The 24,479-nt window shown below is 44.5% G+C and overlaps 1 protein-coding gene across 1 annotated transcript; it reads left to right on the top strand.

Moving 5' to 3' along the window:
- The first annotated feature begins 266 nt into the window (after positions 1 to 266).
- On the top strand, positions 267 to 24,479 carry natd1 (protein NATD1). The gene is made up of 3 exons (XM_060840801.1): positions 267 to 477; positions 11,810 to 11,928; positions 20,364 to 24,479. The coding sequence occupies exons 1-3, from the start codon at positions 378 to 380 to the stop codon at positions 20,505 to 20,507; spliced, it is 363 nt and encodes a 120-aa protein (XP_060696784.1). The 5' UTR covers positions 267 to 377; the 3' UTR covers positions 20,508 to 24,479.

Below are 24,479 nucleotides of genomic sequence, written 5' to 3'. Positions count from 1 at the left end.
TATTTGTATGGCTGTGTGTTTGAGTGAGTGTGTATATGTATGGAGTATATATATGAATATATATGTGTGTGTTTGAGTGAGGGTGCATTTGTATGATGGTGTGTGTTTGAGTGAGGGTGCATTTGTATGGAGTATATGTATGAATATATATGTGTGTGTGTTTGTGAGTACTGAATGACAGTGAACCCAGTCAGCCCCAGCTTGGTGGAAGGTAGGCGTGGAATGTATCAGGAACAGTCTGCAGCGGGGGATTGGCTCCCGGTCTCGCACGTGGTTTCACAGCTGATTTCCTGTGGCAATGTTTATGTCAGTTTCCCGAAGCGATCAGTGAACATGAAACCCTAACGGAGAGGGTAAAACCCGGGCTCCGAGCTGAGATGGCCGAGTCCAACGCAATCCCAGTGCAAGACGAGAATAACTGTCCCATTAAAGTGGACCACGACCGCAAAAAGCGACAGTTCGAGGTCCGGTTGAACGGTAGGCTGCAGAGATCGTCTCTCTCTCTCTCTCTCTCTCTTTCACACACCTTTGTTTTCAACCAGAAGGAGATTATACTCCTTAAAAGGGCAAACGCCTTCTCTGATAAACACCCTCCTTTCCACCTCGCCACCTCACCCCGCAGACAATATCCAGCGGTGGTTACTTGAGGATCTGGGGGGAAAAAAACAATACAATGTTGTACACCTTGTTTTTAACTAAGCTATTTATAACCCCAAAGGGCCGAAAGGTTAACCCTTCATGGGTTCTCACCCTAACAGCGACTCCTGTTCATTCTGTTTCCCACAGAATTGGCCCATTCTGAGTCACCAGGAGGGGGGTGACGGAGTTCCCAATTTTCTCCCGGAATCCGGTGTAAGGACCTGACCCGTGCACCGTGCCCTTCAAAGCAGACTTCCTTCTGGGGCCTGGGTGAACGGCGTTTGTCGAGTTGGAGAAAGTTGAAGCCAGAGGCCCTGCTGAAGAGCCTGGCTCTGAGCTGAGAATGTGCTCCCCAGGGGTAGAGATGAGGGCTTGGGTTCTGAGGGAGAAGCTGAATTGGATACACTGACCCCGTTCCCTTGGGGTGCAACCTCCAAGGGAGATACCTGCCTTCTAAAAGCTGAGGGAGTGACTCTGTAGAAGCTGGACAGATTGGAGGGGATGATGGGGATCAATCACCTGGAGTAACCCTCCATCAAAGGTCCCTGGTGGATGATCATTAGATACAGGGGGCCTGAATCTTTCTGCATCTCCTCTGTCCAAACCTCTGCGGTAGTTGCTGAAACCAGTCTCAACAGCTCACTAGCACAGCTCAAAGTGAGCAGCAGCCTGTTCAACAGGTTCCATTCATCACTGCCATTTAACATCACAAACTGACCTCTCCCTAACCCCAGCTGCTTTGTAGGAGGGCAACAGAGCAGCAATTGATACTGTGCCCAACAAGGCAATTTTATCCTCCTTCAAGTAATGTTGGTGTTTCTGGCAGTGCCAACTTTTGTTGCCCATTGCTTATAGCCCCAGCCAAAGTGACTAACCGCTTGGTTTATTATGGAGTATCTTAAAGGAGGTGAGAGAGGCAGACAGCTGAGAGAGGCAGTTCATATGTTGAGAAGGAGACAGCTGAAAGCAAGGCCACCCTCAGCAGGACAAAGAAGTCGCTGGAATGTACCAGAGTGCAAGGAGTGCAGAGTCATTGTAATCTTGTGGGGTTGGAGGAGATGACAGGCATAGGGAGGGCTGATGCTCCAGAGACTTTTTGAACTCAAGGGCAGGAATTGTAAGTTTGAGGCTTGGGTGAACTGGGAGCCAGTACAGGTGAGAAAGCACAAGGATGATGGGTGGACTGGATTTCAGCCAGTGAGGGGTCAGACAGCAGAATTTTGAACCCTTTCCAAGTTTCCAGGCAGTGAAGGACAAGACCAGCAGAGCATCAGAATTGCTGAGTCTGGGAGTCATGGATTAGAGTTTCAGTGGATGATGGACTGAGGCAGCCAGGGAGATGGGTGATGTTACAGAGGCTGGGCTTTGTAATAGATAGAATATGGAACTGAGCTGAAATAGGATGCCAAGGCTAGTATCATTCTGGTTCACCCTGAGACAGTGACCAGGATGGGGGATGAAATTGACATGTAAGGAATGGGTGTTGTAACTGGAATATTTCTGTTTTAAATGACTCAGTATCACAAATTGAAGTCAATTTACTTGATGGTAATTCGTGATATTCAAAGCACATTTTAGTTATTTCTGAGAGATAGTGTTACCATAGAATCCCTGCAATGTGGAAGCAGGCTATACGGCCCATCGAGTCACTGAATGAGTTGATGACTCATTCGAATCAAATGAGCATCATCACCCAGACCCACCCTATCTCTGTAACCCTGCATTTCCCATGGCTAATCCACCTAAGCTGCACATCCTGGAACACAATTGGCAATTTAGCACGGCTCATCCGACTAACTTGTACATCTTTTCGACTGTGGGAGTAAACCGGAGCACCTGAAGAAAACCCACGCAGACACAGTGAGAATGTGCAAGCTCCACACAACCCAAGGCTGGAATCGAAGCCCATGTCCCTGGCGCTGTGAGGCAGCAGTGCTAACCACTGAGCCACTGTGTCTCAATGCGAATTATTTATTTTAAAATGCAATGAGCACCACACCTGACTGCAGTGCCAACAGTTCCTCCTTGGTGGAAGCACATGGGTAATGAATGTTGCTTGCAGGTTCTTGAGGTAAGTATTTAAGGAAGGAACTCTGTGGCTTGCAGAACTCACATCTTCAATCCTCAACAATCTCCATCCTGACAACAGAAAATATCTAGAGGTGCATTACTACAGGGAGGTAACACTGAAGCTGTCAAAGATGACATCTCTTCAGGGTTTGAGAGTTTCTGCCTTGGGACTTCATGGAACTGAACAGGCTTATTCTCGACTGTAGATCTATGGGCACAAGGAGCAGGATGACCCATGAGGGAGCATGATCAGGAGCACAGGGTTCACTTCTGCTCCTTTCCTACACTGCCACTGCTCTCCTTATCGATGACGAATTTGACCTCAAAAATGGTGCTGCTTTATGGGCAAAGTTGTTGCCATTGTGAATGATTAGTAACAAGCTCCTTCCTGTCATTAATGTCAATGCTATCACACTTGAGGGAGACCTTCAGAGTGTCGTAATAGTATTTTATTTGGCCTCCCCTGGTATTTGAGAGTAGAGAAACAGGACCACCTCAGGCAACTGTCTGTGTGGAGTTTGCACATTCTCCCCGTGTCTGCGTGGGTTTCCTCCGGGTGCTCCGGTTTCCTCCCACAATCCAAAAAAAATGTCCAGATTAGGTGAATTGGCCATGTTCTACTGCCCATAGTGTTAGATGAAGGGGTAAATGTAGGGGAATGGGTCTGGGTGGGTTGCTCTTCGGAGGGTCAGTGTGGACTTGTTGGGTCAAAGTGCCTGTTTCCACACTGTAAGTAATCTAAAAAAAAAACCTGTTTGGTGGTGGTAACAGTGGTGGTGAAAGGGTTTGCAGCCATTACGTAGTATCCAGTCTGTAGGCAATTGCCTGAATGCTTGTGGAGCTGGTTTCAAGAAGAACATTGCATTGAATCTGGAAGATGGGGCTCAGACATTGCTGGCAAAACTTCTCTTGTGTTCTTTGGTGTTGTTGAGCCCAAGTTTCAATGCAGTACAAAGGATGGTGATGACAACTGCTCTGCACTTGACTTGACCTCTCTATTAACTTAGTGTCTTCAAAATCAAACCCCTATCTTGTAGTAGACTGCAGTGGTGGAACTGATGTATTGTGTTACATTTCCTCCCACATGGTGCTCTTTTCAGAGAGGTGGCTGCCAAGGTATAGGATGCGTTCTGTATATCCCAGAGTCTCACCTTCAAGACATATAGGAAATGGAATATTTGGCTCATCAGGTGTAGATTCCTATGAATTTTATTTGCACAACATTAAGGACAGTCAAATCTATTGCATTGATTTTAAAAAATAACGTTTTTACTTCTGTCTATTATGTATCGGGATGTTGCTGATATTGTGTTGATGGTCAAGCATCACTCAGTTGACAATAAATATTCACTTTTCAACTGGCATTGTGTAGGAGGGGCACTGCAAGGATGGACATGTTGGACAGCCAATAGTGGGATTGTAGAGTTTTGAGACAGGAAGCCATGTGATGAAACTTCCTGGAATACATTCAACCTGAGTTGGCAACACTGGTTAACTATCTCAGGAACTTAACAGATTTGGATTTTCTTTCATGACTCTCTGAAATAAAAATGTTGCAGAATATCCTCATCAGATCTTGCATGGCCTATGGACATTTAACACTTTTCACAGTCTCCTCAGGCATTGTGTGTAAAATTTTGATCAAGTCTCAACTAAAGATCTCTTCTTTGACTTAGTTCAGAATACATATTTATTTGAAATTTCAGAGATAGTCAAAATGGAATGCTGTAATCAGTGTAAATTATGGCAAGTACCAAACTTTAAAATCAGGAGGAATGAAATGTTCTGTCAGCAGTGAGGCAGACTTGAAAGTGAGAGATTTTATATTTAGAAAGATCAGCTGAAGCAATCTCTGAGTTAGAAGTTCATGGGTTCAACTCTTATTGGAAGATTTAAGGGCATGATCCAAGCTAATGCTGCAAGTACTGAGGGCATGTTACATTATTGGTGTGTGGTCTTTTGGATGAGACATTGAACTGAATCTGCCCCTTCAGATAGGCATGGAATCCCTACAGTGTGGAAACAGGCGATTCGGCCCATCAAGTCCACCTCGACCCTCAGAGCATCCCATCAACACCCAACCCCCTACATTATAACTCTGCACTTCCTATGGCTAATCCTAACCTAACCCTGTGACATTGTGGGCAATTTGGCAATCCACCTGACCTGCACATCTTTGGGCTGTTGGAGGAAACCAGAGCACCCGGAGGAGACAGAAGGAGAATGTGCAAATTCCACACAGACAGTTGCCTGAGGGTGGAATTGAACCGGTGTCCCTGGTGCTGTGAGGCAGCAGTGCTAATCACTGAGTCAGCGTGCTATTACTTTTGAAAGAAAAGAATATTCTTTTGAACTGGCCATTAGTTACTGCCCAATCACAACATTAACAACACTTTATCTGGTTACTTATTTAACTTATTGCTATTTGTGGAACCTTTCTGTGTGTAATTGACAGGGAGTGCACTTCTCAAAGTGCTTTACTGTCAATTAAGTACTTTTTGATGTCATTCAAACACATTCAAGGCAGTGTATAAATATAATTCTTTAATTCTTTGGAAGTCAAAATCCACAACACAAAATAGCGTCAACAGTGTTGAAAGCAATAGGTGAATAGAAATGAATAAACTGGCAAGTGGTGTATGATTGTGTCTACAATTTGCGGAGGAAGAGCAGAATGAGCAAGATCAGGAATTCCTCTGTTTTGTCATTTTGGATGGTTTATAAAGATGCTGTTAACAACGGGCAGAATCTTTGCGCCCAAAGGTGGTGAGCTTGGACGAGGGAAGAGCAATTAATTAGACAGCATTCCCAAATCCCTTTGCTTTTCGACCTTCACTAGAATCTGGGTGGGGTTTCATCAATCAGAATGGTCTAATAATCAATTGGTTATTGGGGATTGACTGACTGCGTGTTAGTTTATTTAAAACACTAAGTACATTACAAGTTATGAAGCAGACATTACAGCAAACCAACTGATTTCTGTGCACGCAGCTTGCACACCCACAACTGCTAAGCAGAGTCACAACTTTGTACAAGCAGCACATGGAATCCTCCTCCTCTGGTAAGATTTCTAGAAAAATCAATGTTCTGGGGTCATTGGTTCAAATCCCATCATGACAGATCATGAGATTTGAATGCAATAAAAGAAAAGAATTAAAAGCTAGTCTTACACTGACCATGTAACCATTGTCAATTGTCATAAACTCCTAAAGGACATTAGTGAACCAAATAGGAAAGGAAATCTGTTGTCCTTACCCAGTCTCACCTATATGTGACTCTGTACCCACAACAATGGAATTGACTCATAACTGTCCTCTGGGCAATTAGGGATGGGAAATAAATGTTGGGGTAGCCAGCAGCACCCACATTCCATTAACAAATTTAAATAGATGCAGAATCTGTTAGAGAAAGGAAAATGTACAAAGGTGGGAAGGTTCATGGTTGACTTACCTGCCTCACTGCTAATTGAGATTCATAAGTAGCCAGTTAAGGACCACTTAAGGGTGGTAGCCAGTGGGATTAAGCCCATTCAGCATTTGATATAGTTTTTACACTGTGGGCAGTTTGTCACCTTGCGATTCAGCAGGAGGGAGAGAAGGAAAATATTCTCTTCGGGACATAGTGAAATGGGATCTAGTACAAGCACTGAAAGCAGAAATAAGTCTCAGTTCAGTGACTTATCTGACAGGAGTCACCTGCAATAGGGCAGCATTCACGTGGTACTGCAGTGTTAGTGTCAGCCTGGATTATGTGCTCAGGTGTCTGAAGTGAAATGTGAATCCATTAACCTGTGACTTGAGAGGCGAGTGAATAACCAACAGAGCTCCAGCTAGCCCAGAGTACGTGAACCTGAAGAATCATTGGGGATTGATCTGAGGTGGGAATTCGAGCTGATTATCGCACTCTTTAAATTCAGCGGTAATGAAGCAGGTTATAGACACCAACCAACCAAGTCAACACAATTCGGAGATCAAAGCTAGGACCTCGCTAGTGTGTGGTTGAGTAATTGATCTCCGTTTTCATTGTGCATCAGGGTAAGCCTTGTTGGGCTGTTTTTAATGCTTAGTTTATCCTGACTTGCTATTCTTTGTATCTGTGTGAAAGCATACATCCAATAAAGTGAGACCTTCAGTCCAAAACATACCTAAAAACAGATTTGTGACAAGCTCAAATATCGTTGAGAAAAAGTTTGTATTTCCGAAAGATTGAATTTGTTGGAGGTTTTACACACAAGTGGAATCTGAGGTTGACCACATTTAGATTTTTTTCCACACTGCTAAAGAATAGATTGTAAAACAGTTGGTTAGGGATCCAGAGAACTATTGGCCAGGCAACAAAGGGAGGTAAAGCCAGCTGTACCTCAGTACAAGGCAGCTGGACTGTGTTTATCCTGCCCCTTCTCCGTCTCCAGTGTCAGAGTGCGGACTCTGCAGTCTCTCACTGTAACAACCCCATCCTTTCCAGCTGGCATACCCTGCTGTTTTATCCCTGTGCTACACTCCTACGTAATTATAAACTGTAGCAACAATTTCATTGCATTTTTTAAAAAGTCTGAATGATCAGAATGAACAATTAATTAGTATTTGATGCACTCTCCAATATGTTAGATTCCATGTGAGCTCAGGATGTCATCGGTGAACAAAGTGTTGAATTAGATGTCAGTGTTGTACCTGGGAAGAATGTTTCAAAGTGAAGGATCACATTTGTACCTCACCTTTTTGGATTTGGGACCTTTCATAAGTTCTCATGCATAGCCATTGCTGTAAGAAAGAGTCCTCTTGTTCCATGGGATAGATAAAAATTAGATGCCAAGAATACCCGACCTGAAAGCCAGACTGGGTAATTGGTGATCCCAGCTTGCCCTTGCTGCATTGGTCTGCATTTGAACCCTGGGCACCAATATCTTTAGGCATGCCCCAGCTTTACATATGTTCATGGATGCTGGCATTTGACAAGTACCAACCTCTCTGCACAATCAAGGCATATCTCTGATCCACGTGCTGCACATCAGTGCCTGCTGCTCCAACCCTTTGCTCTGAGAGAGATAGACAGCCAGCTCAGAGAATGGACTGAGTTGCATCTCAAAGCTGTTCGCGTGTTCTCTTTGCACTCATTCACCGAGCTGCACAGTCACAGCACCCTTCCCTTGCCTTGCCGAGTTATGCTGTGCCATGCCTTTCAGTGTGCCGGCCCCTCAGATACAGCCTAAAGGAGCTGCCTCTTTGTGCACACACAAAGGCCTGCAGCTTGCCTTGCTGGTCAGCAGCCCTCAGTCAACTGGGGTGGGCATCTTGCTATATGGCACATGCCCCATCAATCTCATACCCGGACCATCCCCAACCTACACACACACAGCAAACACATTGCATGCACTGCAAGTAAGCGGCCATGACTGAAAGTCTAGAGGGGGAGTCCTAACTGAAGGCCAGGAAGGCAGCTATCAGTACGTGGATTAAGGGCAACCTTCGAGATTAGTCCAGAAGACGTAGATATGGTCAGGTGTCCACTGGGGGTGCTTACAGTCAGCGGTCTGTACCTCTCCAGTCCAGGGATGGGTCACACTCAGCACTGCAGGTTCACTGCAACCTGTTCAGGAACTCTGGAGCCTACAGTCAGATAGGTGGGCACCAGTCAGGGTCTGGACACTTCTCATCTGGGCTGTCCATGTGAATCACTCATAGGGGTGCGTAACAGTCAATCTGGAGAGTCCACTGATTGAAGGTAAAGGGGGAGCTTGCTGCAAGGGGCAGGCTGTGGAGCTTGGTCTTGGTTACTGCGGGCTGAAGTATGGGAGGGAAAGGGATGACAATTGTGAAGGGCAGAAGCAACCCAACATTAAAGATGGATGTGGACGGATGGTACAGTTTGTGAGGAGTGATCTGCTTTCTGGATGGGGTGGGGGGTTTTCTCACAGTATATTACCATATCTGGCATGTTTACCTCAGATGCCCGGGGCCAGTTGGGCAGCGGCAAACTCGAACGGTGTCAAAAACAAAAACCGCTGGACAAACTCAACAGGACTCTGTGTAGAGAAAATGGAGTTAACATTTCAGATCCAGTGACTCTACTTCAGAAGATTGACTCAAACAGACGACTGGAAGGGGATCGGGGGTAGATCCAACTCCTATGGATTGATATGGAGAGCTACCAGGAAGAGGACTTTGATGCTTGGTGTCTCAGCCACTCATGCAGAAGTGGAGCCTGGATATAACTATCTGAGGAATGGCACTGATCTATGTCCTGAAAATTGCAAGTGCACAATGAAAATAAAAATGGCCGTGACCACACCCGGAATTGGAGGTAAATGCATTGCTCTACGAGGATGGAGGGGGGGGTTTCAAGTTCCTGTGGGCAACACAATTATGCATATACCTACCAACTGTAGAGAAACCCACCTGTGGGCGTAGAATCCCTGGTGACCCTTATGCATTGGTCTTTAATGTGAAAAATATACGTCCTTGTCCCAATCAAGATAGACCAATTTATGCTGGATCAAGACGGAGCCCCACTATGAGGTGAGATGGTGGCCTAGTACTATTAGCATTAGGCTATTAATTAAGAGGGCCTGGAAATGTTCTGGGGACTTGGGTTTGAATCCTGCCGTGGCAGGTGTGGACTTTGAATTCAACGTTTAAAAACAGTATAGGGGTTGGGAAGTCATGTTGCAGCTGGACAGGACATTAGTTAGGCCACTTTTGGAATATTATGTGCAGATCTGGCCTCCCTCCTATCGCAAGGATGTTGTAAAACTTGAAATGGTTCAGAAAAGATTGACACGGATGTTGCCGGGGTGGAGGATTTGAGGTACAGGGAGAGGCTGAATAAGCTGTTTTCTCTGGAGCGTCAGAGGCTGAGGGGTGACCTTTGTAGTGGTTTATAAAATCATGAGGGGCATTGATAGGGTAAATAGACAAAGTCTTTTCCCTGGGTTGGGGCAATCCAGAACAAGAGGGCATACGTTTAGGGTGAGAGGGTAAAACTTTAAAAGGATTTAAGGGGTAACTTTTTCATGCAGACAGGTGGTGTGTGTATGGAATGAGCTGCCAGAGGAAGTGGTGGAGGCTGGTACAATTACAACATTTAAAAGGCATCTAGATGGGTATATGAATATAGCCATCTAGAGTTTAGAGGGATATGGGCCAAGAGCTGGCAAATGGGACTAGTTTTAGGTTAGGATATCTGGTCGACGTGGACAAGTTGGATTGAAGGGTCTGTTTCCGTGCTGTACATCTCTATGACTCTGTGACTTGTATGTTTGTGTGTGTGTGTGTGTGTGTGTGAAGGAGAGAGAGAGAGTGCGTGTGTATGTGTGTGAGAGAGTGTATAATGTAATGGGGTCCCCTGTAGTGTGGCATGAACAAAGATCCTCCTCATGGGTATCGAACTTGGCTATCAGCCTCTGTTCGGCCACTCTGCGTTGTTGCGTATTCCAAAGTCCACCTTGGAGGATGGTCACCCTAAGATCTGAGGCCGAATGTCCCTGACCGCTGAAGTGTTCTCTGACTGTGAGAGAACATTCCTGTCTGGTAATTGTTGAGCAGGGCTCATTCATCTGTTGTCATAGTGTCTGCGTGGTCTTACCAATGTACCATGCCTCAGGGAATCATTGCCTGCAGTATATGCTGTAGACAATTTTGGCCGAGTCACATGAGTACCTGCTGCTTACATGCTGGATGGTGTCCCCACGTATAATGGTTGTATCCATATCAACGCTCTGATTAAAGAATTAACAGCAATCTAAGTTTATTCAATACATCACATCAGTTGTATGACATTTTGATCTTTTATTTTAAATTGTGTCCTATGATCCTGTCCCACTGGCTACCTGCTGAAGAAGCAGCACACTGAAAGCTTGTACTTTCAAATAAACCCGTTGGACTATAAACTGGTGTAGTGTGATTTTTAAGTTTATTCAAGGCAGAGATTGATAGAATTTTGGATGCTGAAGGAATCAAGGCACACAGAAATGGTGTGGGCAGACGAAGTTGAGGGAGAAGATCAGCCATCATACTTTTGAAAGATACCGAGGACTTATTCAGCTGGAGAGGTTTCCAAAGAGATTAACCAGATTGTTGCCAGGATTGGAGGGTTTGAGAGAAAAGGAGAGGCTGGATAAACTGGGACTTTCTTTTTGACTGGAGCATACGACGTTGAGGGGAGAACCTTTATAAAATCATGAGGGCTGTAGATAAGGTGAGCAGCAGGTGTCTTTTCCCTAGTCTGGCGGATTTCAAGTCTAAGAGGCATATGTTTAAGGTTAGAGGGGAAAGATTTTTTAAAAAGACATGAGGCAATTTTTTTTTACACAGACTGGTTCGTGTGTAGAATGAACTTCCAGAGGAAGTGGTGGATATGGGTACAGTTACAACGTCTAAAAGACATTTGGATAAGTTCATGAATAACAAGTGTTTGGAGGGATATGGGCCAAGCGTAGGCATGTGGGACTAGTTTAGCTTGGGAACATGGTCATCATATACTGAGAGGTCTGTTTCCATGCTTTATGACGCAATGACTCTATAATCAAGGAATCTATTCCTGCTTCTATTTCTTATGTTCCTACATTACAAAAATGACTGTAATTCAATTGTACATCATTGATATGTGAGCACTTTGGAACATATTGAGTTGATGAAGGGTGACATATAATTGGGAGTCTGTGTCTTTTTCCCCACTGGGTTTTTACTGAGCAGCACAGTGGGAGCTCCTTAACCACACAAGCTGCAGGAGTTCAAGAAGGTATCCCACCACTCCCATCTTCCCAAGGGCAATGTGGAATGGACAGTAAATGCCAGTTATCCTAGTGATACCTACATGCTAAAAAGGTTTGTTCATAAAATAAACACTCAATCCCCACTTGAAATGTGAAAAGCACCCAGAGGTGCAATTGTAGACTATTGTTTCTTCAAACCTGCCTGTGTCTGTGTAATATCTAGAGAACCGGTAGTTCCAGCTCTGACATTGTTGTTCGGAGTGATCTGAGAGAGTATGTGGCTGTATAAATTAGTTGATCTGAAGAGAGTGCATGTGTCTGTCTAATGGATGCAAGTGGTATCACGTCCGTCACAGCACTGATCATTCACCACGTTTCATCTTGTTTTAGGATCACACGAGCGGGCAGTGCTCTTATACGAGTATGTGGGAAAGAAAACAATTGATCTGCAGCACACAGAGGTTCCCGATGCCTACAGAGGAAGAGGAATAGCAAAACTAATGGCAAAGGTACACGCTTGCTGTTGGACATGCAGCATCCCATGTTGTAGCTTTACCCAGTTATTGTTGAGGTTGGCACAGTGTGGGTACTTGTGCGAATTCTTAAAAATGGCATCACATTCATCCAGCTGTTTCAAAAATATGGTACAGAATGCTTGAACTTTATAAATCGAGCCAAAAACAAGGAAATTAGGTCAAATGTTTATAAGCCAATAACCTTGGCCTCAGCTGGGTATCATTTTAGGAGGACCCTGGAGAGGATACAGAGGAGATTGATTAGAATGGGACTCTGGGATGAGGAGTTTCCGTTCTGTGGAAAGCTGATTGGAGTTGATAAAGTTACAAGGATGTATAATGTAAATGTTCAGTCTTGGAAAGGGTTTGAGGAGTAGTTTATGAAGGAACTTTCCACTGGCAGCGACAATAAATTTTGAAAGCCAATTTTTAAAATAAATGGCAAAAGAACCAGAGGGGAGATTGGTGACCACTCAATGAGTTGTTTCAATCAGGAATTAAATACTGATTGTGGAAACAGATTCAGTAGCAACTTTGAAATAGGAATTGGATAAATCATTCACAAGGAATAATTTGGTGAAGCTGTGGGCCAAAAACACCACAAGCGAATGAAGCCGATGAGATATCTCTTTCAAAGACAACGGAAAACATGGTCTCCTTCCAGGCTGTTCAACTCTCTCTAACAGCTATTTTCTTGGCAAAGTCAATTTTAAAGGCAACTGCATTCCATCCAGAAGAGAGAAAGTATTCATTTCCAAGATAATCATCGGAACTAGGAGGAAAAGTGATGTGATGTGAAGGCAGCTTGTGCATCTTGCTGAGTAGAGGTCACTTTATTCTTCAAGTGTTAAGCTAAAAATGATTGGTTCTGTTCTGGTTGTCATGACTATAATGATCTTTGTAATTGGCTAGTTGAGGCCTCCTGTTGATTGGTGGCAGCATCGTTGCTAAGGTAACCTTGTTGTTCACTGTGAGGATTTTCTGAAGCCCTTGGCTTAAAGGAAAACATCTGTTGGAGGGTGTTGTGCATTATCTGTTGAAGGATAGCTCCATGAAAATTGAATCTTTCTGTCTGAGCACTGGGGTTAAGGCAGAAATCCGTTTGTTCTGGTGAATGTCGTAGTTGTAGAATCGTGCAATCCCTACAGCCTGGATCCCATTCTTTTCCTTAAAAAGAGGTTTTTGGCAAGTCAGGTTTTTTGACATGTCATACATTCAACCTTAATTGTCAAGGACAGCTCAGCCAGTTTCTTTTTCTCCTATTTACTTACTCCTGGCAAATGTGAATCCCTAATCCAACCTTACCACAAAGGAGTTAACTGGACATTATCACATGGCTGCTTGTGGGAAATTACTGTGTGTCAATTGGCTTCTAAATGTCCTGATAACAGTGACTAGAACTTAAAACGTATTTCATTGGCTGCAAAAGACTTTGGGATATCTTGGTGCAATTAAATGTATAAATGCACATTCTTTTTTGAATGTCACTTTATTGAGAAGAATTCCCTAGCTTCTCCCAACTTGTAATGTTAATCATGTTTGCTCCAACCCAACTGAAATTATACAGTGAGTAGGATTACTAATGTTCCTGTTCCCACACCCTATTGAACAATGGCATATATTAATGTGCTTTCTTGGGATTGACAATCAGACCTTACTCAATGTGAGCATTGACACAAAGCCATAAACGCTCCATTATTAGAAAGGGTAGCCACTCTCTCATGGAACTCATGCCAGGGAAAGTTAATTAACCTTGAATTAATTGTTGGACAAGGAATAATATTAACCAAGATGCTCTCGGACACTACTCTTGAGGACCGGAAAATTGACAGAAAGAGGCTCTCTCTTCTACTCCTGTGGTGGATTAGTGAGCATCACTCACAATTCTGAGTCGAAAGGTTTCAGCATCAAGTGCCATTCCCCAGGGATTGAGTACAGTATCAAGGCTGACTCTCCAGTGCAGTACAAGATGGACAGCTCCAATGTCTTTCAGACCAACTTTGGAAATTGTACCAAGCCAAAAACTAATTATGTAAGACTCTGTTGCAGGATTTGTTGTTGTCTGACTTTAACAAATTCTTTAAATAAAAACAAAGATTTTTTTTCATGATTTAGCATCTCACTAGGACATCTCACAATTCTCCACCAACAAGAAATTACTTGGTTGTGCGGCCACCACATAGAACAACAACTGAATACAGCAAGCTTCTACAACCCCCAACTGATAGGAATGACCCATTCACCTTATTGATGATAATGCTTATAAAGGAGGAATATTAACCAGCATTCCATGGGAATTGCTTCACCTGACTTCCGACAGTGCCACAGGATCCTTTGCAATCACTTGTGTAGGCAAACAAGATCTTATCTTAATACGTCACCTGAAAGCTGGCTCTTGTGACAGTGCAGCACTCCGGCAATACTGCAGTGAAAGACTGCCTCTGCTCTTGTGCATCGCCCTCCTCCAACCTGTCCCTTTGCATCACTTTTTGCAGCCTTGCTTTCATCCATCCAGACCTGAATTATAGAATTGCTGCCCCAAGTCCACTCATCACTTTCCTCAAAACTCCTTTAAGGTATTCCCTTAAAGTGTACATCTTTATTCAAGCATTTGACCACCTGTCTTAATTTTCCCTTATGGGAAGTGCTTGGGGGGTATTTACTGTACAAAAGGTGCTATATAAATGAGATGGCTGTTGCTGTCACTATGATCATCAAGAGCCCACATACTATCATTTTGGTTCAGAACAGTGGAATATGACCATCACTGACTTCTGGCCACTATAATGCATCTCAAGTTAAAACCAGGTGAATCAGTAAGAAAAGGTTTGCTTAGCAACCAGTGGTTAAAGCGAGGGACTTTCAGGAATAATTCTGGAACCAGCAGGAAAGAATTCAATACGAAACACGGCCCACCAAATACTGTGCAGCTCTTGAATGGCGAAACCTGGCTCAGGATGTATTACTGAAACTTGTAGTTTGTTTGTTGCACGTTTGTGGAATTCCTCGGAAGTTTTGCAAAACCCATAGCAGTGTTCCGCTGGTATTCAGGGCTGGGCTGCATTCAGCAGGCAGATGTAAAACATGTAGGTTTGTATAATGGCAGCTTTCCAGAAACCTGGGCTGTGAAACGAATGCTCTTTATTAACCACAGTCAACTGGTGTGTGTGTGAGTAAGAGAGACCAGAATGACAGAGGAGGTTGAGCAAAATGACCTACAGTTCTCGTTTATAGACTAAAAAGTTGCAAAATGAGTCTGTGTGCTCACTTCCTTAAGGCGGAAATGCTGGGCAGAGTGAGATTTAAAGAATGGTTTCGAAACTGCTTGTCACTTCATAGAAACCCACAGCAGAGAAAGAAGACTTTTGTCCCATTATGTGTTGGCTGTTTGAGAAACATATTCAATTAGTCCCAGCACCGTGCATCTCAACCTTTACCTTGCAATTGTTCCATTTCAAATAATCATCTCATTCGCCTTTTAACGTTTTTACTCCTATTTCAACCAAACAGTGTATTCCCACTCAAAACTGGCTGCAAGATATTGATACGGAGAAGGGCCATTTATTTTTCTTGAAGGATAAACTGAAGAGGTAGCACTTATAAAGTGCCTTTCACAACCTTGGCCTAGGCCAGGCCACTTTAGATTAGATTTCCTACAGTGTGGAAACAGGCCCTTCAACCCAACAAGTGCACACCAACCCTCCGAAGAGTAACCCACCCAGACCTATTTCCCTCTGGCACCCAACACTATGGGCAATTTACCATGGCCAATTCACCCGACCTGCACATCGGAGCACCCGGAGGAAACCCACGCAGACACAGGGAGAATGTGCAAACTCCACACAGTCACCTAAGGCTGGAATCGAACCTGGGAGCCTGGCACTGTGAGGCAGCAGTGCTAACCACTGAGCCACAGTGCCGCAATTATTGCAATGCAGGAAACATGCCAGCCAAATTAAACATAGTGAGCACCCACAAACAGCAATGTGGTAAATAAGCAGGTAGTCTGATTCGAGTGTTATTGCTTGGTGGGCACCCAGGATACTGAGGAAAACGCCACTGCTCTCCTTTCGGAGAGTGTCAGGGAATCCCGCATCAGCATAAATTGAGGTGGAATTGTCCTTCCTGTATTTGGTGACAGCATCTCTTGCATCCCAGTACTCTCTCAATACTAGAGGGGTAACCTGGATAGTGTACGTGGGTCTCTGGTGTGGGGCTTCAGCCTTTGAAACAGACAGTGAGGGTGTTACAGACCGAGCCACAGATTCACTAGGCCGTGACACTTATAGACTAAAAGACACTTGATGTCTTGACACGATGTCTGTGAAGCCAGTTCAGCACCTTTGAAAAAGAACAGGAGGGAGGAAATGGAAAATGCAGAAATTATTAGAATCTGACTATCCCCAGAAACCATAGAATGGGTTGAAGTATGGATATTGAAGTAATAGAATGAAGGAGTAGAAGTAGGCATTTTGGAAAGGCAAATCAGGGCAGGACTTGTACACTTAATGGTAAGGTCCTGGGCAGTGTTGCTGAACAAGGAGACCTTGGAGTACAGGTTGAGTTCCTTGAAAGTGAAGTCAAAGATAGGTAGGATAGTGAAGAAGGCATTTGGTATGTTTTCTTTTATTGGTCAGTGCAGAGTATAGGAGTGGGGAGGTAAAGTTTTCAGCTGTACAGGACATGGTTAGGCCACTATTGGAATATTGCATGCAATTTTGGTCTCCCTGCTATAGGAAGGATGTTATGAAACTTGAAATGTTCAGAAAGGATTTACAAGGGTGATGCCAGGGTTGGAGGGCCTGAGCTATAGGGAGAGGCTGAACAGGCTGGAGCTGTTTTCCTGGGAGTGACAGAAGCTGACGGGTGACCTTACAGAGGTTTATAAAATCATAAGGGGCATGGATAGGGTAAAGAGATGAGATCTTTTTTCCAGGGAAGGGGAGTCTAAAACTAGAGAGCATAGGTTTAAGGTGAGAGAGGAAAGATTTAAAAGGGATCTAAGGGGCATTTTTTTTATGGCAGAGGGTGTTGTGTGTATGGGATGGGCTGCCAGAGGAAGTGATAGAGGCTGGTACAATTACAACATTTTAAAAGGCATCTGGATGGGTATATGAATAGGAAGGGTTTGGAGGGATATGGGCCAGGTGCTGGCAGGTGGGATTAGATTGGGTTGGGATATCTGGTCGGCATGGACGGGTTAACTGAAGGGTCTGTTTCCATCCTGTACAGCTCTGTGGCTCTATAACTGTGCTACTTAGCAATCAAGCTTTCTTTTTAATTATTAACCAGTCCAACTTTGCTTATTGAGTGATGTGATTTAATGCCATACAATGGTTTGAGATACATAACTTAACGTACCCTGTTACTCAGTTACTGTTTCTACTTTCTATTTGCTCTTTCCTGCCTTTGTTGGCTCTGGTAAACCAGCTGCTTTGCAGCCAGTGCTGTTTAGGTCTAACAAATGTGTGTGATCGACAATTCAGATGTGTTTGTTCTGTATTGTCAGAGATGCTCACTTTCAGGTAATGCATTAAACCAAAGTACTGGCTGCCCTCCCGGGGATAGTCAACATGGCTTTGTGCGTGGGAAATCATGTCTCACAAATTTGATTGAGTTTTTTGAGGAAATAATAAAGAGGATTGATTAGGGCAGAGTGGTAGATGTGATCTATATGGATTTCAGTAAGGCATACGACAAGGTTCCCCATGGGAAATTGATCAGCAAGGTAATATCTCACTGAATGCAGGAAGAACCAGCCATTTGGATACAGAAGCGGCTCAAAGATAGAAACAGAGGGTGATGGTGGAGGGTTGTTTTTCAGACTGGAGGCCTGTGACCAGTGGAGTGCCACAAGGATCGGTGCTGGGTCCTCTACTTTCTGTCATTTACATAAATGATTTGGATGCGAGCATAAGAGGTACAGTTAGTAAGTTTGCAGATGACACCAAAATTGGAGGTGTAGTGGACAGCGAATAGGGTTTCCTCAGATTACAACAGGATCTTGATCAGATGGGCCAATGGGATGAGGAGTGGCAGATGGAGTTTAATTTCGATAAATGCAAGGTGCTGTATTTTGGGAAAGCAAATCTTCGCAGGACTTATACACTTAATGGTAAGGCAAAAGTGAGGACTGCAGATGCTGGAAACCAGAGTTTAGATCAGAGTGATGCTGGAAAAGCACAGCAGGTCAGGCAGCATCCGAGGAGCAGGAAAATTGATGTTTCGGGCAAAAGCCCTTCATCAGGAATAGAGGTAGAAAACTTCCAGGATGGAGAGATAATTGACAGGGGTGGAGGAGGGGGGTGGGGTTGCTGGGGGTGGGGGTGGGGATGGGGAGAAGGTAGCAATGAGTACAGTAGGTGAATGGGGGTGGGGATGGAGATGATCGGTCAGAGAGAAGGGTGGAGTGGATAGGTGGGAAGGGAGGTTGGCAGGTAGGACAGGTCATGAGGACAGCGCTGAGCTGGAAGGTTGGAACTGGGATAAGGTGGAGGGAGGGTAAATGAGGAAATTAGTGAAGTTCACATTGATGCCCTGGGGTTGAAGTGTTCCGAGGCAGAAGATGAGGCGTTCTTCCTCCAGGCGTTGGGTGGTGAGGGAGCAGCAGTGGAGGAGGCCAAGGACCTCCATGTCCTCGACAGAGTGGGAGGGGGAGTTGAAATGTTGGGCCACGGAGCGGTGGGGTTGATTGGTGCGGGTGTCCCGCAAATGTTCCCTCAAGCGCACTGCGAGAAAGTGTCCAGTCTCCCCAATGTAGAGGAGACCGCATCGGGAGCAATGGATACAATAAATGATATTGGTGGATGTGTAGGTGAAACTTTGGATGTGTAAGGCTCCTTTAGGGCCTTGGATGGAGGTGAGGGAGGAGGTGTGGGCACAGGTTTTGCAATTCCTGTGGTGGCAGGGGAAGGTGCCAGGAAGGGAGGGTGGGTTGTTGGGGGGGCGGGGGGCGTGGACTTGACCAGGTAGTCACGGAGAGAACGGTCTTTATGGAAGGTGGAAAGGGGTGGGGAACGAAATGTATCCCTGGGTGTGGGGTCCGTTTGGAGGTGGCAGAAATGTCATCAGATGATGTGGTTTTTGCGAAGGGTGGTAGGTGAGGACCGGGGGGGGGTTCTGTCCTTGTTTCGATTGGAGAGGTGAGGTTTGAGGGCGGAGGTGCAGGATGGGGACGAGATGCTTTGGAGGGCATCTTTAACCATGTGGGAAGGGAAATAGCGGTCTCTAAAGAAGGAGGCCATCTGGTGTGTTCTGTGGTGGAACTGATCCTCCTGGGAGCAGATACGGCGGAGGTGGAGGAATTGGGATTACGGGATGACATTTTTGCAGGAGGTAGGGTGGGAAGAGGTGTAACCAGGTAGCTGTGGGAGTCGGTGCTTTTGTTAAAAATGTCACTGTCAAGTCGGTCATCATTTATGGAAATGGAGAGGTCCAGGAAGGAGAGGGAGGTGTCAGAGATGGTCCAGGTGAATTTAAGATCAGGATGGAATGTGTTGGTGAAGTTGATGAACTGCTCAACCTCCTCGCGGGAGAACAAGGTGGCGCCGATGCAGTCATCAATGTAGCAGAGGAAGAGTTGGGGAGAGTTGCTGGTGTAATTACAGAAGATGGACTGTTCTACGTAGCCAACAAAGAGACAGGCATAGCTGGGGCCCATACGGGTGCCCATGGCTATCCCTTTGATTTGGGCCCCAGCTATGCCTATCTCTTTGTCGGCTATGTAGAACAGTCCATCTTCTGTAGTTACACCAGAACTAGAGGGCATAGGTTTAGGGTGAGAGGCGAAAGAAATAAAACAGACCTATGGACCTATGGGCCAACTTTTTCATGCAGAGGGTGGTACGTGTATGGAATGAGCTGCCAGAGGAATTGGTGGAGGCTGGTACATTTGCAACATTTAAAAGGCATTTGGATGGGTATATGAACAGGAAGGGTTTGGAGGGATATGGGCTGGGTGCTGGCAGGTGGGACCAGATTGGGTTGGGATATCTGGTTGGCATAGACGAGTTGGACCGAAGGGTCTCTTTCCATGCTGTACATCTCTATGCCTCTAAGTGGTAAAATATTCCACACACTATTCTGAAAAAGGATAGAGGAGATGTCCTCGCTGTCACCAATGATATTTATTTCTCAGTTGACATTATAAAACAGGATTATCTGGTTGCAAGCATTTGCTGTGCTCAAATTGACTGTTCAATGCATTCAAACATGTTTCTCGAGCATTCCCTTAACTAAAAATGTGCTTTCGGACATCCATAAGTTTGTAAAAGTGGTTATTCAAATGCAAGGATTTTTATTATTCCCGCATTTGCAGTCACAGGTTTGTTGACTTTGTTTCTCTTTCCTCCTTTCCTCTCCCTCTCTCCGAACCCCTCCTTTTATGATCAATCCTGGCTCATGTCACCAGTTCTGCTCTTTGTCCCTAGGCTGCCTTGGACTTTGTTGTTGAGGAGGATCTCCGAGCTCACCTCACCTGCTGGTACCTCCAGAAGTACATCAAAGAGAACCCACTGCCACACTATGTGGAGCGAATACAGCAGCGAGCGCCAACAGATTTCCAACTTCACTAGGATCTCTGGAGGCTCTGACCACAGCGATCATTGTTACATACTTGATTTTCCTTTTCCTTTTTCTTGTTTTTTTTGAGGGAGGCAGCGGCAGGGAAGTTCTATTAATTATCTGCGTGTGATTTTAAATGCACGCACGCATTGCGGGTTGGGGAAGAGAGCAGAAAATTTGTAAATGTTTGAAGCTCATGTATTTCCTTTGCCGAATGTTACCCCACCCCCACCTCCAGCACCTGATGGACTCCTGACTTTGTATACATGGGATTGCATCCTCTCAGTGAGATTGCTGAAGAATGAATCCCTTTCCAACTGACTCACGAAGTGTTTACAAGACAGGATATTACCTGGTTACAGATTCAGCGCGATGAATTAGACATATCTTGTCCAGCAAAAAGCTAAATGTTTCATTTTGTAATTCCTTTTAATGTTTCTCTGTTCAGAATCTATGGCTTTGAGCACATGTATTTCCCATAAGATTCATTTTCATCCATCTACCCACCTCAGTATCAAGACTGAGTCCATGTTAACAGGGTAGGCTGTCAGAGTAAGAGGAAACTGCCAAGATTATGGAACAGCAGGAGGAGAGACCGAAACAAATCCACAAATGATGGATAGGCGATACTGGACTTGGATTTTAAATGCTTATGGAGCTAGGAGGAGGGGAAGTTTGAGGAAGAGAAGAATTGGTTGGAAGGCGTTGACTGGGAAGCAGATTGATAGAGGTATTGAGCTTAGAAGGACTGCCTTTATAAAAGTGCCTCAAAGGCAAATTTCAGGCCTGCAGCAAGGTCAAGAAAGTGGCTAAGTCTGTGAAACATAGCAAACTTCCAGGGAAAAAAAACTCTACAGGGAGCACTAATACAGAGTGTAAGGACCAATCAGCTGCCCTCCTCATACAGTGAAGTCAAAGAGTTGGCTTGCCCCATTCCCACTTCTTGTCATTCCTTGGCTGAATAGATTGGGATCCATTCCTGGTGTTGGCCACTCATCAGTGTTTAAGAAAGTCAACAACAAAGTGTGTGTGAGTTACAAATCTGTCTGTGAAGCATTTCAGCAGCCAGTTTGTGCAGACTAACCTGAGGAAAACAGCAGCCTCTCTTAAACCCCAGCCTATTGTACCTACACCAATATAAAATGCTGGTAGTTAGGACATAGCCAAGGGCAGGAGGTCCTCAGTTAGTGTAGAATGGGAACAGCGACAAGCTTCGCATTTGTGTAGTGCCTTCTTCTATTAAAGTTAAAAATCACACAACACCAGGTTATAGACCAACAGGTTTATTTGAAAATACAGGCTTTCAGAGGGCTGCTCCTTTTCTCAGCAACTAGCTACTGGATGTAGAAACAGTGATCCAAAAGCTTATATTTTCAAATAAACCTGTTGAACTGTAATCTGGTGCTGTGTTGACTTTTAACTTTGTCTACCCCAGTCCAACACCAGCTTACAGAGTAACATCAGGTACCTGCCTATTGAGGACTGAAGGTTAGTGGGAACCTTTAATTAATATGGGACATTTAAAGAACGGTTTTGCTTTCATCAAGCGCCTTTTGCTACCTTTGGATGCCCCAAACTGCGTCAGAGCCAATGAAATGCATTTGGAAGTATAGTCACCATTATTAACAGCTAATTCATTCACAACAAACTTGCACAAACAGCGATGACATTAATATGGTTTTTATTTGAGAAGTTGATTGAGTAATAAACAATATAGCATCAAAAATGTGACATTTTCTGTAGATGCTTCTTCTAAAAAGTGCCAACCATACCTCTGAGTCAGAGGGTCATGGGTTCATACCTGACACTCCAGCGGTCATGCTACACCATCAGGGTACTGCCCTGGATGTGAAGTTAGACTGAGGCACCACACTACCCTCTCCAATGGATGCAAAAGGTTCCCCAGCACTTCTCCTGGTTTAATATTTAACTCTCAGCTGGGGACTTACTGAAAACAGATCATTTGCTCATTATCACCCTGCTGTTTGTGGGAGCTTGCTGTGCCGAAATTGGCTGCTGCCTTTTAGCACGACACTTCAAAATGTACTTAATTGGCCGTAAAATACTTTTGAGATGTCCTGAGGTTGTGACAAGTGCTGTGGAGACACAAGTTTTTTTAAAAAATCAGACATTTGAATGCCTGCATCATTCTGAGCCTGGACAATAATGAAGTCTTTCAGCATCGCTGAGTTTTTTTTGTTTCAATTGCCTGCTTGACTGTAACTTGTTACCCAGAGGAAGCTGGATCGGTCCTGTGAACTGAAACAACTCCTCTCATTAACCAAGCCCTGTCAGCTTAATGGAGACAGCGGTTTAATTGAGGCTGTTCCAAATTACCGGGTTGTCTGAACACTCCTCCTGGATGCAGCTCTAGGTAATGAGAGTCTCTGACCAGCAACACCTACCTTGAAATGAAATTGAACAAAGCTCGTGGATTAGCATAACTTTCGTCCCGGTTTTCATATCTATTCTGTTTAAATTGTTTAATTAATTGGCATCACAGGAGAGAACAGGTCAGCAACAAATGAGTAGCCCTCAATATCCTGGAGGACCAGACCCTTGTGAAAACAAGAACAGCCAATACATTAACAGCAAACATGGTAAACCACTCATGAAGTGTCAATGTCCTCTCATTTAATGAAGGCAACAGCCCATAACCACTCCCCCCCCCCCCCCCCCCCCCCCCACAAGATTCAAGATTGAGTTAAACTCTTTAAACTTATTAATGATAACATTGTTGACACTTTGCAGTGTGGTCTAACTCAGTCTCTTCACATCTAGATTAGGCAGGTGCTCTAAAATAAAGTCTACCATCAATTCAACTCAGCTCGATTCTTTCAGCTTTACTGGATTGTCTGATCATGACAGCGAGTTTGCTAAGGTGCTTAGAAAGTCCCAGATTCCTGTCTTAGACTAAAGTTAGTCTTGGGTCATTTTGTTGAGGAATTAGGGATATTGCTGTTCACTGAAGTTGTGGTTGCTATTGAGGAGGAGATAGGATGGGCTGTTTAACTGGCATTCTTCCAGACCCTATGGCTTTCTCTTCCAGTGGGTTGTGTTCAAGTTACTGGCCATATATATCTCCGTAGATGTGGCCCTTGGGTTTCCTGACTGCATTCCTTGGAATTGAGCTCACTGGAGTTGGAACAATGCCACTAGACGAAGCAGCACTTGCTCACAATGCTCTCAATTTGGCAGCAGAAGCCACATTCACATCCCAAACAGGCTCAAACTCTGACCTGTCGCTGGGTCGGGGATCCACTGATTCTGGTGAGGGATCCATAGCCCTTCTGAGAACCTGAAGCTCAATCTTCAGCAATTTGTCTTCAGAGTTTGAGTGTAGGAGATAAGGGGCAATCCAATTGAAGTGAATATAATCCAAGGTAATGCGGGGGTGAGGGGAGATGTTTTCCTCTAGTGAGGCACAATCTTCAAATTAGAGTGAGGTCATTGGAATGGGGTGGGGGTGGTGTTGGCAGGAAGCATTCTTCACACGTAAAGGGTCATGGGAATCTATTACTCGTTCCCTCCAGAAAACTATTAAGGTTGGGGGAAATTTTGCAAACTTTTTCAAAATTGAGATTCACAATTTGTGTTGGGATCATGATAACAGAAGTAGGTGGAGTTAGATGCTGCTCAGCGATGATCTAATTGAAAGGTGGAAACGGGCTGATTGGATGAGTCATGTACTCTGTTCTGAAAGATTCCCTACCCCCTCCCGAGTCTTTAATACCAGCTGTCAACCTTCATACTGTCTGTCTAACCTTGTACTCTATGGTAATGCTGTGTTAACACTCTCTGGAGAGATGGGTCCTCTCTCCTGTTTGATACTATACTTTCATTGTAAACTCTTTCAAGTGGTATTTCTGAACTTTTATGTATCTTTTATGCACAGAATCCAATTATTTAGTCTTTAGTTTTACAGAGAAAGCAATAAATTTCTAGCAAACAGCATCAGTTTGCAGTTGCCCTGAAGCTTAATA

This window comes from Hemiscyllium ocellatum, chromosome 20 (assembly GCF_020745735.1).
Source record: "Hemiscyllium ocellatum isolate sHemOce1 chromosome 20, sHemOce1.pat.X.cur, whole genome shotgun sequence".
Lineage (NCBI taxonomy): Eukaryota > Metazoa > Chordata > Chondrichthyes > Orectolobiformes > Hemiscylliidae > Hemiscyllium > Hemiscyllium ocellatum.
This window is presented reverse-complemented; position numbering and strand designations above follow the sequence as displayed.